At 41.8% G+C, this 12,032-nt stretch overlaps 1 protein-coding gene and 1 long non-coding RNA gene across 16 annotated transcripts in view; one reads left to right on the top strand and one right to left on the bottom strand.

Annotated features, from left to right (window-relative positions):
* LOC146396078 (uncharacterized) overlaps positions 1-12,032 on the top strand; it is a 1,511,729-nt gene that overhangs the window by 604,020 nt on the left and 895,677 nt on the right. The gene's annotated exons all lie outside the window — the stretch shown is intronic.
* The window catches only part of CFLAR (CASP8 and FADD like apoptosis regulator), a 54,133-nt gene that overhangs the window by 17,833 nt on the left and 24,268 nt on the right, over positions 1-12,032 (bottom strand). For 12 of the 15 annotated variants that reach the window (NM_001435025.1, NM_001435026.1, XM_013996365.3 and 9 more), the window contains 4 exon segments: positions 2,685-2,766; positions 3,443-3,492; positions 6,154-6,211; positions 11,276-11,361. In NM_001435025.1, the coding sequence (NP_001421954.1) occupies positions 2,685-2,766; positions 3,443-3,492; positions 6,154-6,211; positions 11,276-11,361 (276 nt within the window). 15 annotated transcript variants of the gene reach the window in all.

Genomic DNA, 12,032 nt, shown 5'->3' with positions numbered 1-12,032 from the left:
GGGATGGAAATGAAGAAATGAAAAAAGCTGCCCGTCATTAAGACTACTGCCAAGCCAAGCCGGATTCCCAGCCTGGAGTCCTCAGGGAAAAAAATCACAGGAGGGGGTGGGAAAATGAAAAGCTGGATGCTCAGAGAAGGCGTATGGCCAGAAACTGCGTCTTCCACTCCACATTCATTCTCCCCTGCTGCTCTGAGTCTCAGCTGTGCAATAAATGGATTCAGGACCCCTCAGGTGATCAAAGCTACAACACAACTGAAGTCAAAGTGTGCTCTCTAGTTTATTACCTGACAAACTGGACACCTGAGCCCCCAAGGGCATCATATAAGTGGCCCCAAGATCTGTTATTTGTTTTTCACACAGAGGTAGGGAGAGCTTGAGGCAAGGCCGCAGATGTACGAAGGTAACTGAGACCAACACCTGCTCAAAGACAGATGCCCCAAGCTCCCAGCTCCTGTCTCTGAGTCTACCCTCCTTTCCATCTTTCTCTCCCATCAGGCCTTGCCACTCCCTGCCCTCCCTCACCGTGGCTTTCCTACTCAGAATCTCTCTGTCATGCCCACTCTTATGATGGCTGGTAGAGGTGGTGTGCCCAGCTTTCCACCCAGGTATGTCCCCAGAAGTTACCCCCCTCGGGTCGATCCCTCTATTCCAGTTCGTCTCTTGCTGTGGGGTCCTGCCCCATTCCCCACTGAGCCCAGAGCAGGCCTCAGTCCCTCACTTGTCTGGGGTGGGGCTTCATATTCCAAGCATAAAGCCAAGGAAAGTTCTAGCTCAATGGTTTGCAACTAAAATTAGACAAAATTGATGAATATCATTAACTGGCATTTAGTACATGTTTACAGGGTACGTGCCAAGCCCTGCCCTAAGTTCATTGCAAGGGCAAACTCCCTCCCTCCTCCCAACTTCCCTGTAAGGTGGGTTCTGTTATATTAACTCATTTTATAAGAAAGAAACTGAACTACAGGGAGGCTGGAAAACTTGCCCCAGATAACAATCTAGGACCCAACAAAGCCAAGATTCAAACCCACACAGTTGTATTCTAGGGCTCAACTCCGATCACGACTCTCTAATGCAGAAAAATACAAATACCCATTCAGTCCCTGCTAGCAAGAGGCCCATCACTCAGCGAGGGAAGCAAACACAGACACTGGATTTTAACCACAAATTCACAGGTTTTATCTGTGTGATTCTCTTCACACAACAGATATACACCCTGGACCAAGTCCAGTTGGAAACTTTCTGCTAAAAATATGAAACGGAACTGATTACAGCTGATTACCACTGAAAAAGGATAATTACACAATCTCTTTTAGGGAAGGAAGTTACTCATTGAGGAAACATTTTCTCATCTTCATATGGATACTTTTTTTCTCTTTGTTTTTATTAGTCAATGAATTTATCACATCTGTAGTTGCATAATGATCATCACAATTCAATTTCACAGGATTTCCAACCCACAACCCAAGCACATCCCCCCACCCCCCTTTATATGGATACTTAATAGCTAAAACAGAAAGGACAAATCTTCCATTTCAACTCTGCCTCAACTGTTTTTAAAAAAAATAAATAAATAAATAAAGGACGCATCTATTGCTTAGGAGATAGCAGTTTTCACATCTAACCATATATAGGACATGACAAAATGAGATCACATCCGAAATCCTGGGAAATTCAGCCTAATATTTGCTAATTTGACCTCTCTTAGTTTCTCTTTCCATTAAACTCACAGTGGTAACATTTTAAGTGAGCCTCAAAGACAGCTCTGACTCATTCTAAGAGAATGCTGAGAAGATGCAAAACGGTAGAAATATAACAATCAATCCTTTCAAGCAAGAGATAAATAATTAAACCAAATGCACTCATCTAGGCTCTTCTCATTCTCTTTTGATGCATCACCAGTGACTGATTCAGTTCCAGTCAGACATCCAACAATGACCACACAAAACAATCAACTCAGAGCCAAACAATGGGGACCCACAGGTAAGTACAGGCTCAGGCCAATAACAAAAGTCCAGGGTGGCAGAACTAAGGGACATCTTGCCTCTAAGCGAACACAAATGTGTCCTATTTTCAATCTTCCCCAGAAAGCTTTCAGAGTCAATCTAGGCAAAACTAGGGGGCATCTGATGATACTTAAGCCCAGAAAACCTTCCATTTTAAAGTCCCACAGCTCCTACCTGCCAGAGCATCTGGCATGGAAAGACAGGACTAAAGTTCACAACTTTCACAAAGTAGACCTTTGTGCCAGAGACAATACTACGTGGTTCCCCAACTCCCTTTCATTTTCCTCCTGACACACTGCTTGACCAAGTTCCTGGTCTGCTCCGGTTGGGTGGGGCACAGGGGTGAGTTCAGACCAAAGTAATGTGGGTAGAGCTGATGCATATCACTGTCTGGCCTGTCCCTAAAGTCTTGTGAGATCCTCGCACACTTCCTTCATCCACCAGCCAGACACAAAGGATCCAGTGGAAAACTCCAAGACCACAGATGCTGAAGCCCCTGAATGAGCACATGAAACAGAGCTCCCCAGCCCCATCCATGCTGGACTGTGACATGCGTGAGAAACTACCCTTCATGTGTGAAACCACATTCCAGCAGTGGTTTGGTGCAGCGGCTAGTGTTGGTCACTCTGAGGACGGCAGCCATCAATCCATCAATCCATCCGGTACAACCGCACCTACCTGTGTCATTGCCAACGCAATCAATTATCAGGCAGATTCCTAGGGGCTTGCTCTGCATCTTATATCTCTCTTCCGGTACATGCTGGAAAGGAAAGCAGCGATTGTTAAAGACTCTAAGCATTGTTCTGTTTCCTCGAGGTCCCCCCCCGTATCATCTCTACTTTTGGATTTCCTTGAATTTCCCTTTGGCAGGTGAGTCACTCAATAGACACAGGCTGAAGTCAGCACAGCTGACATTTCCCTTTAACATCAACAAGCTATTTCAGTTCTGATTTCATTTTAATGAAAAGTGCAGTCTCTTTTACACATGTCTTAGCTTTGTGGAGTAAAGATAATTTAAAACACAGAGAAAAGATAGGTCATATGTTTCCACAGTAACCGAATGTTGGACAAGTAAAATCTTTCCTAACCAGTACAAAAGGCCTTCTATTGCCTCTCCTTACAGAGAAGAGGTACCAGCAGAAGAAAAAGTCAGAACAAGTCAAGGTTGAGTGTCACCACCTACTTATACATTCAAGCAAATCTCAGCTAAGAAAAATTCTACTTTTGAATGTTCACTAATGCAATCCACTTCAACATCGCTCTCTTTGTTACATCCAAGGTTCCCCTTCAGAACAGAAGCGTTCCCAGAATAGCCCTCTCAGTGTCCTATTGTTGTCACAAAGAATACTTAATGGACAGCTATTTTTAAAGCCTCAGTGTTCACCATAGATACCGTGCTTACAATACAATACCAAGTCAGATCATTTATTCTGTACCTGAAGCAAAAATGCCCCAGATTCTTGAATGGATGTCTTCACTGGGTCTCCTGGGGGATGAGAGAGAAAATCCATTTAAAAAAGCTGAAGGAGAGCGAGGCTTGCTCCCATGCTGGCTGAGCTTACGTCACAGCTGTTCTCTTTCCCTATTTTCTTCCCCCTCTTATCGCTTCTGTCCCCAGCTATATTCAGCCCCGAGCTTCCAACCTCACCCTGAAAAACCTAATTGATAAGAAAACACAAGTCCCCCTGCTTAACAGGGGTTATGTAGAAAAACTACTTAAATAGACATGAAAGAAGGCCTTTCTCCAGGTGAGGACCAGGTGACTGGTGAGTTTTTAACCTGACAGGGAGAATCTAATGAACTTACCAACCAACAATACCAATAGCTTTACTGCATGTGCTGAAACGGTGGACAGCGCCTCTAGGGACTAGCCTTACAGACCCAGAGAGGGGAAAGCTTTTGTGGGTTTTCCACTTACAGACCAGATGGCCATGTTTTCTTAGTCCAGTGATGTTTGGAGATCATGTAATAAAACATCAAAGGCAAGATAAGGGACAGTGGGCTTAGCAAATGTAGTTGAGCCTTATCTCCTTGTTAAATAAAAAATGACTTTATTAGCCCCTGGGGAGGTAGAGAAATCATCAGTTTTGAAGCCATAAAGAGCTGGGTGAAACCCTAGCACTGTTACCAACAAGTTCTGTGATCTTGGGCAAGTTTCCTCTTCAAGTCTCAGAGTTTTGAGGGGTTTTGTTTTGTTTTCAATCTGAGACAAACATCTAATTTATATGATTGTTGCAAAAATGAGAAATAATGTCTAAAGACAGGCAAAGAAAATGTTAGTATCGGTAAGGTTTGGGAGAAATAAGCACTTGCAAATCTAATGCTATGTAAGGTGAAACAGTTTTATTTATTTATTTATTTTGGTCTTTTTGTCTTTTTAGGGCCACACCCATGGCATATGGAGGTTCCCAGGCTAGGGGTTGAATTAGAGCTGTAACTGACAGCCTACACCGCAGCTCATGGCAAAGCTGGATCCTTAACCCACTGAGCAAGGCCAGGGATCGAACCCACATCCTCATGGATGTTAGTTGGGTTCGTTAACCCCTGAGCCATGACGGGAACTCTGAAACAGTTTTTAAAGGACATTTAGCCTTTAAACCAATATTCTGCTGCTAGAAGTTTGTCCTAAGGAAATAATAGAACAAGTGTGCAAAAATGTCAAGGATATCTACTGAATGACTGTTTGTAATGGCCCTAAGCTAGAAAGAACCTAAATGTCTACCAACACGAAACTAGGTGAATAAATTATGGCACATATGATGGAATACTACACAATGTTAACAAGGATAAGAGAGCTCTTCATATTTGACATGAAAAGACATGCGGGATATATAAAAAAAATAGATTACTGAGTAATAAGTATACTATTGAGCCAATGTACTTAATGGCATGTATTTGTGTGTGTATACTTACATCTCCTTACTAGAGGTATATAGATCAAATATTAATAGTGGTTATGTCTGCTACTCAGAATTAACAGGAAGTTTCACATTATCTTTTTGTATTTTAGCAGTCATGGATTAACAGAATAAAAAACCATGCAAAATGGGGTCTTCCGGTCATGGCTCAGTGGTAATGAAGCCAACTAGAATCCATGAGGACACAGGTTCAATCCCTGGCCTCGCTCAGTGGGTTGAGGATCTGGCATTGCCATGAGTGTGGTGTAGTTCGCAGGTGCAGCTTGGATCCCATGTTGTTGTGGCTGTGGCGTAGGCTGGCAGCAGCTGTAGCTCTGATTCGACCCCTAGGCTGAGAACCTCCATATGCCGAGGTTTCAGCCCTAAGAAAGTGAAAGGAAGAAAGAAGGAAAGAAGGAAGGAAAGAAAGAAAGAGAGAGGGAGGGAGGGAGGGAGGGAGGAAGGAAGGAAGGAAGGAAGGAAGGAAGGAAGGAAGGAAGGAAGGAAAGAAAGAAAGGAAGGAAGGAAGGAAGGAAGGAAGGAAGGAAGGAAAGAAAGAAAGAAAGAAAGAAAGAAAGAAAGAAAGAAAGAAAGAAAGAAAGAAAGAAAGAAAGAAAAAGAAAGAAAGAAAGAAAGAAAGAAAGAAAGAAAGAAAGAAAGAAAGAAAGAAAGAAAGAAAGAAAAAGAAAAGAAAGAAAGAAAGAAAGAAAGGCAATGATGGGATCAAGTGCTGATGTTTTACGAGCCAGGAGAGGGATCTCAAGTCCCTTAAATCTTACGGTTGAAATGACTAGTTTTTCCCTCTTCCTTTCTTTGTAGGGGTGGGAGGGTGTCATCTGCAGCTATCTAGATTTATTAAATGTGCTATAAAACAAGATCCTAGTAACCTTTCTTCTTCCTGTTGCTGGGTATTTGGTTTAACATGGCTCATTACCATGGCTAGATTAATCTTTAACACGGCCTGGTTATAGTTCCATTTCAGATATAAATGTCATATCTCTTAAAAATACAGTCAAGATGATGAAGCTGATGGAGTAAGAGGTGGCTGAATTCAAATAAGCTAATTGGATAAATAACTAGAAATGCCAATGAATACATTTCAAGTATTTAACTGTTTTGTTTTTTTTTTCAATTTTGAGAGCTTAATTAAAATACATAGCTAAAAGAATGGCCAACTCTAAAAGTGCAACATTTTGTTCATGAAAGATTAAGCATTGTAAACAGGGAATATAAGGAAAAGCAGGTCTTACTTTGAAAATCTGGATGTCCCAAGATGAGGCTTTGTTCTTTACTCCTCCCATTCTGGAGCTTCAAATATAAAAAAGAAGGTCACACTCCCCGTTTGTTTATTCAGAGGTACATTTACCTTATACCTCTTTAAATATCTCGATAGGATTCTTACCCAGGAAAAAATTAAAATATCACATTCATTGTGAAATTATCTAAAGAAGACTAGTGAGAGCCATTAACTTCAAAAATCCCATATTCTAGAGCGAGAGTGGCAATTCAAAGTGGAAATACAACGAAAGCATGAAAATGCTAAACTATGCAGCATGTTTCAAAACAGCTCAATAAAACCGAAATTATGGTCTAGTAGAGATGCTACAATAGCTCCAAGTTAGAACAAGCTGTTGGAACATGCAGTTGACATTCAACCTGATGCTATAACACACAGGCACTGTGCATTATGGTTAAGAGTGGGAATTCCTAACCCAGACGAACCTAGCTATGAATCCTAATTCTTCCACTTACTAGCTATGTAAATTTAAGCAAGTTCTTTATCTTCAAAATGAGGATAATCATAGTACTTACCTCTAAATGTTTTTGAAGATTAAATGTACACAAAGCACTCAGCACAATGCCTTTTAAACACACACATGGAAAGACTTTTTTGCTTTTTTGTTTGTTTTTGGCTGCACCCATGGCATGTGGAAGTTCCCGGGCCAGGGATCAAACCCGCGCCACAGCAGCGACCCAAGCCACCACAGCGATAACACCAGATCCTTAACCGTCTCAGCCACACAGAACTCCGGGAAGTGCTTGATAAATGTCCAGTTATTATTTTTCTATTATGTCTGGCTTCACAAAAGCCACATGTGGGTATAGTTCTTGAAAATTAGCTACCCCTTCTGAGGGCCAGAGTAGAATGAATCAGAAAATGAAAGATGGAACAGACCCCTTCTCTTCTCAGATGATGGGTCCTATGTTAGGAACACACAGCCCACACTGTCAACCATCTGATATGCTCAGCTTTCAAGTGACAGCTTCTCCTCTGAAGCTATCCTAGCCCAAAGAGGGAAGTACACTATTTATTAAGCTGTGTCTGGAGCTAAGTCTGTGCTTCTAAACTAAAGAAAAACATGTAAGTTGCATTTATCACTAGTAATTAATGACTTAGTCAGAGGGCAATGGTACTGGAATTTGGAACCCCACATAAGTGTGCATTCACTTTTACATACTATTAAAGAGATACAACATCAAATCAAAGCTACATTTATTGCAGATAAATATACAAAGCATTATATTACAGAGTCACAACTTTTTACTCTATAATATGTTGGTATCATGTATCACCTAATGTCACTGTAATTTTTTAAAGCACTTTTGCAGCTTTGTTTAACATCCAAGTATTCAGTTTCTAAATCTTGGGAGAAATTCACTGAACTCATATGCTACAGCACTTGCTTGCTAAATGAATGCATGCAAGGTCACAGACTAATACATAGCAAATTTAAGGGGAAATTTATACACAGGAGCATGTGGGTTTCCAATAGGCTACATAGATAGTGAGTACTATTATTTGTATTAACAAAATAGAAAGACAATAATAAGAGTTACTTGGTGGCCTAGAGATTAAAGATCAGGCATTGTCACTGCTGTGGCATGGGTTTGACCTTTGGCCTGGGAACTTCCGCATGCCTTGGGCATGCCCCCCCCACCAAAGACAATAATAAAAACATGGAAAGCATATTAGAATGACACACCTGAATGATAGTATAATTTATGTTAAATAGACAATAGCAGAGAAAGCTCAGAAAGTCTGGGTCTGAATCCTAAGTCAGTTTTGCCTCATGATTTAGTATCACAGAGATTCAGAAGGACCAAAAAAGCATATTTAGTTCTTGAAACAAATGACAGATACATCTAAGCTATGACATGATAGTATGTAGTTTATTAAATACACCATGGTGTAGAGAAAGGACTATAATGCTTACCATCCATCTGAGCTTTGGAATGCTACTGCTCAGTGGTACCTCTTACAGCTTATATTCTCCACAAAACCTTTTTATTGCAGGTATAGTTAAGGTTTTCATCACATACTTTTATTTTTATTTATTTTTTATTTTTTGTCTTTTGTTGTTGTTGTTGTTGCTATTTCTTGGGCCGCTCCTGCGGCATATGGAGGTTCCCAGGCTAGGGGTCCAATCGGAGCTGTAGCCACCAGCCTACACCAGAGCCACAGCAACTCGGGATCCGAGCCGCGTCTGCAACCTACACCACAGCTCACGGCAACGCCGGATCATTAACCCACTGAGCAAGGGCAGGGACCGAACCCGCAACCTCATGGTTCCTAGTCGGATTCGTTAACCACTGCGCCACGACGGGAACTCCCATCACATACTTTTATAAGAGTGTTTATGATTTAATCATAGATTATAATCTGGGGTCTAAGTCCTACAAATTCCACGTCGTTATATGGGGATGAGGGTGAGATTACACTAAGATTAACTTTTCAAAATTAAAAATTAACTAAAGTGGAGTTCCCGTTGCAGCACAGCAGAAACAATCCAACTGGGAATCATGACATTGGGGGTTCAATCCCTGGCCTCACTCACTGGGTTAAGGATCAAAGACACAGCTTGGATCCCGAGTTGCTGTGGCTGTGGTGTAGGCCGGCAGCTGTAGCTCCAATTAGACCCCGAGCCTGGGAAAGTTCCATATGCAGTGGGTTCGGCCCTAAAAAGCAGAAAAAAAAAATTAACCAAAGCACTTTTCTGATGATAACCTTGCACCATTTACTAACACAACCACCAGAAGTGACTTCGTGTTATTTATGGTCACAAATCAATCCTTCAATAACAAAAACACTTTTGCTGAAATCTTTAAAATAAGCACAATGAGGAGTTCCTGTCGTGGCGCAACATAAACGAATCTGACTAGGAAACATGAGGTTGTGGGTTCGACCCCTGGCCTTGCTCAGTGGGTTAAGGATCCGGCGTTGCTGTGAGATGCAGTGTAGGTCACAGATGCAGCTCGGACCCTGCGTTGCTGTGGCTGTGGTGTAGGCCCTCGGCTACAGCTCTGATTAAACCCCTGGCCTGGGAACCTCCATATGCTGCTGGTGCGGCCCTAAAAGGACAAAAGACAAAAAAATAAAATGAAATAAAATAAATAAAATAAAATAAGCACAATGAAAAGCAAATGCACAAAGAGGTAAATACAAGGATATTTATTTTGAAGTATTATTTTAGGAACAAAAGATTGAAAACAGCCTAAATACATATACATGAAGAAAGGGCTAAGCACATTGTGATATATGTGTTTAACCAGAAAGTGAAAACATGTGCCATCATGACTCATATGAAACAATTTCTTTTTTTTCCTTTCTTTTATTTTTAGGGCAGCACCCACAGCATATGGAGCTTCCCAGGCTAAGGGTCTAATTGGAGCTTTAGCCAATGGTCTACACCACAGCTCATAGCAACGCCAGATCCTTAACCCACTGATAGAGGCCAGGGATTGAACCTACAACCTCATGGTTCCTAGTCGGATTCGTTTCCACTGTGCCACAGTGGGACTCCTGATACAATTTCTAAGAATTTTCAGATCAGAATGATGGACAGTGTGCTAAAATTTGTGCAGAAAAAAAAAAAACAAAAAAACCAAGAATTAAATACGATATGTGCATATCATATATGCATCTCTGGATGATTCGAGGAGAAAATGGTTAACAATGGCTCTGCCTCTGGGGAGAGGAACTGGAGTAAGAAAAAACATACTTTAAAAATTCTTGGGAGGGGGAGTTCCCGTCGTGGCGCAGTGGTTAACAAATCCGACTAGGAACCATGAGGTTGCGGGTTCGGTCCCTGCCCTTGCTCAGTGGGTTAACGATCTGGCGTTGCGGTGAGCTGTGGTGTAGGTTGCAGACGCGGCTTGGATCCCGCGTTGCTGTGGCTCTGGCATAGGCCGGTGGCTACAGCTCTGATTCAACCCCTAGCCTGGGAACCTCCATATGCCGCGGGAGCGGCCCAAGAAATAGCAACAACAACAACAACAACAACAGCAACAACAACAACAAAAAAAGACAAAAAAAAAAAAATTCTTGGGAGGATGGAGTTCCTGCTGTGGCGCAACAGGATCAGTAGCATCTCTGCAGTGCCAGGACGCAGGTTCGATCCCCACCCACCACAGTGGGTTAAAGGGTTGTGGTGTGCAGCTTGGATCTGATCCCTGCCCCAGGAACTCCATATGCTCCAGGATGGCCAAAAAAAAAAAAAAAAAAAAAGAAGAAGAAGAAGAGAAAAAAATTCTTGGTAGGAATTACCTTGTGACTCAGTGGGTTAAGGATCCAGCACTGTCACCGTAGTGGCTTGGGTCACAGCTATGGTGAGGATTTGAGAAGGCGCAGACGAAAAAAAAAAAAAATTGTTTTGCCACATTTTGAGCTTTTTTGTCCACAGCGTGTTTTATTTTTTAAAAAAAGATAAATTTTCTTTTTAAAAAATTATTATGGTTGATTTACAATGTCGTGCCAATTTCTGCTGTACAGCAAAGTGACTCAGTGATACATATGTATTCTTCTTTTTTAAATATTATTTTCCATTATTGTCTGGCCCAGGAAATTGGATATAGTGCTCCGTGCTGTACAGTAGGGCCTCATTGTTTATCCATTCTAAATGAATGTTTTGCGTCTACTAACACCAAACTCCCAGTCCATCTGGCTCCATCGCCCCTCCTCCTTGGCAACCACAAGTCTGTTCATGTCTGTGAGTTTGTTAAAAGGCTAAATTTCCAAAGGAATGAATGAACAACGAAAAAAAGTTTAACTGCGTAAAAACGTTTTACACAAAAGCACATAGAAAGAAAAAGGAAGTAGAAGGGAATAAACGAAGACATCAACAATTTGCTAGTAAGATAGAGATGATTTATTTTCCTCTCTTTATGTCTATTTCTCCATTATTTTCCAAATTATCTCAATAAATATGCATTAGCTTTGCATGAGAATTTAAACATATTTTAAAACACAGGTACATTCCTGTCATAAGTTTCTTCATATATTAAATGAAGTACATACTGGGAGGATATATACATTTTTATCAGAGTTCTGGAACTGTTTCATGCTGGGATTCCGCACACTTGCTCCAGACTCACCCTTAGGTTATATGAAGGGTCCTTGATACTCAAGTTTGGCAGAGATGCCTGGAGAGCATTTACGTAATTTGTTTCTGCTCCTTGAGCTACAAACAGAAGAAAGGCACTGAGTTAAGACTTATAAATTATCATCAAATGAATCTTCAACAGTCAATCGTGACCTTTCAAAATACCTTAAACTTTCCAGTCACCTTACTGAATTCAAAATATCAGATCAGATGACTCTTCTATCAACGTCCTTAAGAACAGACTGAAAATGCTACTCCTGCTCTTGATCTTGTATCAGTCATCTGGGGGGGGGGAGGGGAGCTGTATGTAGATCACTGGGTATCAGCCATGCCCTTCAGGCTCTGTAGTGGCAACAGACTGCCAGGAGACCCTGAGCTGAAGTTGAGACAATGGGGGAGTTCCCTGGTGGCCTAGCAGTTAAGGGTCTTGTAACTGTGGCACTGGTTGCTATCCCTGGTGCGGGAACTGCCGCATGCTTTGGGCATGGCCAAAAAAAAATTTTTTTTTAAATAAAAGACAGTGGGGTATGGATGCCATAAGAGAGAAGGCCAATGTGAGCTGGTCCCCTTCATAGAGGGAGGTGTTCTCAGCAGCAAAAATGCCCCTTTCTATGAGGAAGCTTTGTGAAACTAGAGACATTTGCAGGGCAGTTTTCAGACCCCAGTGACAGGATTCCGCTCCCCCCATCCGCCACCACCAAAGCTGGATGCTGGTCAGGGAAATCCCTAGAGCAAGGCAGCAGGGCTCT

Source organism: Sus scrofa, chromosome 15, assembly GCF_054392235.1.
Source record: "Sus scrofa isolate SSC_HxYL_T2T_F1_AM1 chromosome 15, Sscrofa_HxYL_maternal_Yorkshire_Landrace_v2.0, whole genome shotgun sequence".
Classification (NCBI taxonomy): domain Eukaryota; kingdom Metazoa; phylum Chordata; class Mammalia; order Artiodactyla; family Suidae; genus Sus; species Sus scrofa.
The sequence above is the reverse complement of the archived record's forward strand: the minus strand, read 5'-3'. Positions and strand labels throughout refer to the sequence as shown.